This window comes from Rattus norvegicus, chromosome 16, assembly GCF_036323735.1.
Source record: "Rattus norvegicus strain BN/NHsdMcwi chromosome 16, GRCr8, whole genome shotgun sequence".
NCBI classification, from domain to species: Eukaryota; Metazoa; Chordata; class Mammalia; order Rodentia; family Muridae; genus Rattus; species Rattus norvegicus.
Window position 1 is genome coordinate 34204223 of NC_086034.1, and position 7392 is coordinate 34211614.

Below are 7392 nucleotides of genomic sequence, written 5' to 3' on the forward strand. Positions count from 1 at the left end.
CATATTTTCCTTAGTTTACAGAAAATAAGTGTATTCGGAAAGAAAAAAAAATCATTTGGGGAGGAAACTTTTGACTTTATTGTCTGTGAACTACTTAAGTAGAAAGGTGTTTTATTCTCAAAGTGGCCAAAACTGAAAACAAAACAAAACAAAACAAAAAACCAGTATGTTTTACAGTGAAGACCATGAAGTTCTAGGTAGCTCTTTGATTTCCAAGTTCATATGGTACCTTGGCAGTGGAAAAGACCTATTTGGGGAATTAAAATGCAGCAGATCTGATACTGTAAGTGCAAGAGGTAAAAGGAATGGAGAAGTAATGAGAACAGATACAAACAGGTTGTCAGGTCAGTGTTGTCCCGTATTTTATATGCTAACAGAACGTCTCAGTTTGTTTAAGGAACACTTAGTTCCAGCAGTTTAACGGACAAACAGAATAGAAGTTGCTAGAAATTTATATGACTAATAAGTTTGAGAAGTATTGAATTAAGTTATAGCTGAGGTTTGCTTCGGAACTTTGAAAATGTTGGTGGCTTTTGATTCCCCAACTGTCCGTAATGAAATCATACCTTACCTAGTTTGCCCTAAAATGCTGACACATTTTGGTGCGTCCGACAGGATGCACTGCTGGGACTGCTCTTTACTAGAGCATACTCTGGGAAATGCCCATTTCTGCCCTATTAGCCTCCACATCATTATTTGCTGGCCAGAAGGAAACTTCAAATTGCTAATAAATCAGAAACATTTTGCATTGATTTTTTTTTTCCTCTTTTATTTTTTAAAACTGAAAGAGCAACTCCTGAAACTAACTTCTTGTTCTGAAATCAGTCCTGAGTGTTAAAGAGGAACTTTGTGACCAGTTTTGTCTCTCCTAAAAATTCTGCATGAAAAAGTCTGTAAATGGGGGTTGGGGATTTAGCTCAGTGGTAGAGCGCTTGCCTAGCAAGCACAAGGCCCTGGGTTCGGTCCCCAGCTCCAAAAAAAAGATAAAAGAAAAAAAAAAAAGTCTGTAAATGTTCAGGTGTATACAAGTGTCCACACACGTCTGCTCCTAAGCGTGCTGCCTTGTCTGTGCAGATGTGTCATGCTCCTCGTCTTGTCACACTGTGGCATATGTAAACTGAAGTGAACCGTTCTCTTGACTTGGCTAGAAAGCGCATACACAAGAGTCAAACTGCTCTCACTGGGTTTCAGTGCTGAGTCCCACATTTCCTAACCATAGAATCTATTGACTTTATAGCTTTAAAAATAACCTTGTTTTTATTATCATATATTAATTGTACAAAATCATGGATTTCATACATCTGTACAATGTAATTTAAAGATATTCACCACCACCCCAAAGCTAAAAACAAACAAAATATAAGGGGGAATGGGGAAAAGAGAAAAGGGAAAGGAAAAAAAGGGGAAAGAAAGGAAGGAAAGTAGGAAGAAAAAGAAAAGAAAGAAAAGAAATCAGATATTTCCAAGGCAGCTTAACAGGAAAGTTGACTTAGGCAGACAGATTGGTAAGGAAATGCCTGATTATTCTGAAGGCATTTTAGAAGGGCTTCTGACGTTTATATCATCACATACTGTGGGCAGATTCATTTATTTTTATAAAATAAATATCAAGATATTTAATAGTTAAAAGTAATTTAGTTATAGGTATCTTCATGAAAATTTATGAGAATGGTAATGACTTATAAACTGAGAAAAATTACTTAGAAAAATATGCATTAAAACTCACTTTGATGTCAACTCGTGAATGTTTTTTACCATATTATAAGAAAGGGATTCAGTTCCTGAAAATGAGGTTGGTAGTATTTACATGTATAGCTCTTAATTGGACTTCTAAACAAATAGGAAAAGTCTTGGAATTACTTAAGTCCTCTCATGGGCATTCAGACTAAGCCTCTCCTCTCCAGCACAGACACAGTGCTGAGCTAGTTCCAGATCACTCTTAGCTTGTTACCTCAGAAACTGAAAACCGGCCATCCAGGGAATGAACACTGAAAAACTAGTCTCCCGAGTTTAGAGGTATGTAGTTGTGTCATTAAGATTCTTTTATTCTTTTAGTTTTACTCATCTCCATAGTTAAAATTTAGTCATTTTCATTATTTTGATTTTTAATTTAAAAATAAACGCCACCATTAAAAATAGTATTGTGTCACCTTTTAAGTTAGCAGAATGTCTGAAAATGGAACCTAAATTCTTAAATCATCTCATTTTGATCTCAGGTTCAAGAGACGCAATCTTACAATTTATGTTTTATTTCCTTTTCTCATTCTTTATCACTATGATTGGAACCTCTTTCAGTTTAATTTCTCACAGTTATTAGCATAATAATCTGTTTCAGGATTGTCTTGGGGATCATCACAAAGAAGAACATTTTAGAGCATCTCGAGCAACTAAAGCAGCACGTGGAGCCCTTGGTGATTAGCTGTGTCAGCTCTCCTCACTAGACACCCTAGAAGTCAGGAGCATGAAACTTGTGAACTGTTCAGTTCTCTCTGCCACATACCCGCTGAACAAAACAGTCCCACCAGTTACACTTGTGTCTGCCCAGATGTCTGTGAGACAAATACCGTCTAAAATTCCATTCTTAGAGAGTGAGCAGCAACTAACATCTCTCTTCAGAATTAGTTAAAATTAAGTCCTGCCGACAGGCTGGTTATGAGGAGACATTGGACTTGTTTAAACATGAAAAGTCTGTTTACCTTAGTGGATTGATCAGTCTTGGAAGATTCCTGACTGGTTAAAAAAAAATGCCTGCCCTGTCCGCCCCAATCCTTCACCACCGTTCCCCCGCCCCCTCACCCCCCTTTTTTTGCTTCCTAATCTGTGGTCATGTGGATCTAAGCTCCTTTGTGACTTGAGCTGAGCTTAGCGAGTAGAAGTGCTGACCATGGTCATTGTTAACTGGCACTAGCTGGAACACAGTGTGGAGATCTGCGCTCAAAGCATTTGCTTTTTCTGCCACCCCCTTATGTATTCTCACAGTCAGAATGTGCGTCCTTCCATTTCGTTAGTGGATTGTCCATAGCTCATGTACGTGCCCCTTTTGTATGTTTCTAGACTGTCAAAAGTAGCTTTTGTGTTGACAGGCTTAATGTCTAGTGGTGTCATTGGCTACAGATAAAGTTTGGATTTGTATATAACAAATTGTCTGGCTTTAACAATTAATACCTCAAATTATTTGCCCTGCAATTCTCCTTACTATGTGAAACCCGCCCCCATTTGTTTAAGTACACAGCTAAGTGTGCATTCCTGTTGTGTGCTAATAATTCACAAGTATTTCATGCCTCCTTTTTTAAACTACTAACCACCATATAGTAGCTTCTCATTCATCCTGCTTTCTGCTTTACCTATGATAATCCTTTAGGGTTGCCTCTGGTTTCTCACCTACTTTTAATGTAAACATTAACATCCAAAACTTTCAATAAAAGCACTGTATCTTCTTTTGGGGGAGCATAAAATTGAAAAGCAAAAAATCCTAAGTATACTTTCAGAACCCTGGTTTATCTTACATTGTCAAGTCTGGGAGGTGAAGCTCTGTGCTGACCATTGTTTACATATCTCAACTGTATGTGCTCGCAGGAATATTCTACATACAACTGGGCAAATTATTTCTTAAAAATTTTAATTCTACAAAATATTGAAGTTTTAAATTGTTTTCATTTCAAATAAAATGGGAATAGGTTCCTTTTTCAAACTGGATCAGTATGATTTTCTGTTCAGACATCTTCCCAGTTTTTGTTACTTTTTTGTTGGCATACTTGAATCAAAGGAGCTCTGCTCAGTGAGGCATGCAGTCCTTAGTCCCAGTGGGAAGGGCCGCACACTCTGCGTGGCCACAGTACGTTTTATGTCACAGGATGGTTGCTGGGTAATTTCATTGTCTTCGCAGTAAATACTTTACATTATGCAATCAGGCTGCCTGCTTTGCTCTCTATTCCTGTCAACAAAAAGGATTGATCCATAGATTTAGCTTCTCTTGCCTTTCACCTTTTATTTTAATGCCTCTTTCTGTTTATTCCTTTCAGGCGCCTCCTTGGCATTATAACAAAAAAAGATATCCTCCGTCATATGGCCCAGACGGCAAACCAAGACCCCGCTTCAATAATGTTCAACTGAGTCCTGTAGATGAGGAGAGAGAGGAGACAGAAGAGGAAGTTCGTTTGTTGAATAGCACAATTCTTTAATCTGCGGGACTCGTCCACTTTTTTCTTCTTTAAAAAAAAAAAAAAGGAAAGGAAATACAAGATGAGCTTTTGCAACCCAGATTGCAAATAATGCTGGGAGAACAGAGGGATTGTTTGGGGAGGGAGACAGAAAAAGAGTGAGGTATTTCCCTAACTAATGGCAACAGTAATCCATCTCACGTTGTTCTGCACTGTCGCATTCACTGAGGCTATGCAGTGAGAGTGCAGGCTTGAGCCTCCCTGGAGCCTTCATTGGAATCCTCGAGCATCTGGCTGTTACGTCAGCACCACAGAGACGCATTATCGTCCCTATTTCTGGAGGGATTACTGTGAATTGAGCCATCTATTAAGACTGCAAGGTCTTGCCCTTTTATATCAGAACTGTTGTGTTTAACTCATGAATTGTATAGTTAAGCATCACCTTTCTACATTCCAAAAGAGCTTCTCTCCCCTCCCTCCCTCCCCCTGCCCCCCCAAGCTGTAACAAAACCTCTTTGGTGTGTCGTTTTGAAGCAGTCCTTTCTCATATTGAGATGTACTGTGATCTTACTGACGTTTCATCACAAGAAGGGAATGTTTCTTGTGCCATTAACCATGTAGTGTGTCCCATCACTAAAGGCTTGGGAATGTGTGCACACCACTGCTGGCCAAGCAGGTACGCATGGAGGTATGAACAAAGGCCCCAGCTTGTGTGCCATGTGGTTCAGAATCAAAGGCAAACTTGACTCTAATCAGTTTTATTTTTTCCTCAGACTTTATGGATAATGTGACCTAATCTTATGCAAATTTTCTATTTCTGAAATTCCTACTATGACATAAAAGTGCTGTTGAGCATAATTAAACCAAATGCTGCTGTGTGACATGGAGAGAAGGAAGGATTCTGTTTAGCTGTACCTGGTATTGATTGCATGTTAAACACTGGGACTCTTTTCAAATTAGATCATTCTTTTATTTCAGGATGTTTCACTGCTGACACTGGAGATGAACTGTAATTCATAACTTGCACTAAATGTATATTTCCTTTCTTAAAAATTTACCATTTTTATTTATATTTTTATGGATTAAAATTTATAAAATGAAGATCAGTTAATATTGCACTTAAATAATTTTACCTTTTTAATGTGGCTTTTTTTTAATAGACTAATTTTGACTTACAAATAAGGAGGTATGAGCAAAGATTGCAATGGGCACAAAGGTTTAAGAAGAGGTGGTCACTTCTGTGATCCCAGAGTACACATGATACCTTCTGATTTCTCACTGCCATCTCTTGGGTCATGCCCTCCGACCTGTCCATTCCCACCACAACTAGAGAGTTGAAAATACCATAAATTACCACTAGTAGATTAAAGCCAAACCTTTTGTTTTGTTTTGTTTTTTTAGGAAAGAAAAACCAATCAAAAATGAGTCACTGGGTAGGTCACAGCCGTCCCTGAAGTGTTCCGTGATGATTTGAATAGATGTGGTGCAGATTAGTTACAATGTACTTCCGAGTACTTAAGAGTTGTTACTGGCAGTGTCTGTGTTAATCATGGTCTGAATTCACTACTGGCAAAGGATGCTTGCTCACCACACTGACCCAGGCAGTCTTCGAGTATGAATTTTCTAAAGGCAAATGCATTTGTGCAGACAGATATTTTCTGAAACAACTGGCAATGAGCCATTTTTAATAAATTTCAGTTCACATTAGATCTGTATGATCTTGAAGACTTAGAAGATCAGGAAGCCATATTAGCGGGAGCCAAAGTTCACCAAAATTGGAGGATTTCTCAGCTGTGCTCTATGCCAACAATATTTTGTGTTTTTACTCTGGTTGGCAGGTTTCAACATTCTTGTTGTTCTGTGGCTCAGTAGAGTGAGCTCATTTTTAATGATAGTTCTTAGCTCTTAAAGTAAACTTCCAGTATGGAAGACACTGCTGGGCTAAAGTCTCCAGCATGGCTGATTGGTGCCTCAGCCCCTTCTGGGTTCTAAGTCTTCAAAGGAGAAGCCGGTTTCTTTGTAGCTTCACACGATGAAAATGAACATGATTAAGTTTCCATATTTCCTTTTATTTTACATTCTGCTTTCATGACCCATCTTCAGAGACTGACATTTCTTTGTTACATTTCTCAATCTGATGTGTCTTACTGCTGAAATACATGAAAAGTGCCGTTTTTAATGCGTTCAGAGGTTTGGGTTTTTTGGGGGGGGGGTATTACTATCTGTTGGTTCCTTTTGTTTGTTTTGTTTTGTTTTTTTCCCATAAAGATTTGGTTGATTTTTAACCAGATAAGATAGTGGATACCATGAACTACATGTGCCTAGCTAATTGGCAAATTTATTGACCAATATACTAAGTGCAGCGCCTTATTTGAGTACCCTTTTTGAGAAGGTATGATGAAAATGGGCGAGCGTGTCAGCATCTAATAATAATCGTTTTTGGTTTTGGTTCATGAAGAATGCTTAGTTTGTTAACCTGTGATGTTGCCTAGAGCTGTATTTATCTGTTTTTATTTATACTAGTATAGTAAAAGCTGCATATCATTACAGTAAAAACGATTACTGTGATGAGTTAAGATCTATTAAAATCTCTACTTAAATATGTGGTTTGGCCTTTAATTGTACCTGTACCAGCACCCCCCCGCCCCACCCCTGCACAGCTGCACTGTGCAGTCAGTGGAAGCCAGCATGCCTGGCACAGTCAGCCTTCAGAGGATGGTGCCTGCCATGCTTCTGTCAGGTTACAGCGGTTTCCTCTTTTGAGCTTTGTAAGCTAGAAGCTGGGAGAAGTGGAGATGTGTGCTTCAGAATGCAGGTGCACTAGACCAGCAACAGGCCAGGGCTCCCAGGAGTCAGCGCAAGAGTCTAGTTCAGTTTGAAAATGTTTGAGTTTTAGAAGAATTACACTGTCTGCAAGAAGGAAAGGACTTTACATGCTTAAAAACAATCACCTTAGAAATATATAAACAGACCTGCTTTAAAACTTGAAGTTTCAGTTCTCTAATCGTAAGCATTCAGTTAAGAGGAAAACACCACAGGGCCAGGATAAAGCTTTTAGCATGCATAGTCCACTTACTGTTTATTGGAAGTTAACTGTGATGAAAAATGGTATTATTCTAGAGATATAGGTGAACTGGATTTGCAAATGTATTACCCAGTATGATATGAGTAGGTGCAAATTTAGGTTTTTAGGATGATGACAGAATGGATGGACTGGAAAAAGCTACAAGAA

The 7392-nt window shown here is 38.5% G+C and overlaps 1 protein-coding gene across 9 annotated transcripts in view; it reads left to right on the forward strand.

Annotated features, from left to right (window-relative positions):
• Positions 1-6762, forward strand: part of Clcn3 (chloride voltage-gated channel 3) — a 72981-nt gene extending 66219 nt beyond the window's left edge. For 6 of the 9 annotated variants that reach the window (XM_039094870.2, XM_039094868.2, XM_039094875.2 and 3 more), the window contains 2 exons: positions 2336-2411; positions 4023-6760. In XM_039094870.2, the coding sequence (XP_038950798.1) occupies positions 2336-2411; positions 4023-4181 (235 nt within the window). In that variant the 3' untranslated portion in view covers positions 4182-6760. Of the gene's footprint in view, positions 1-2335; positions 2412-4022 lie in introns of all 9 variants that reach the window. The other 3 variants (NM_053363.3, NM_001413712.1, XM_063275789.1) reach the window with 2 other exon arrangements.
• Positions 6763-7392: the final 630 nt, after the last annotated feature.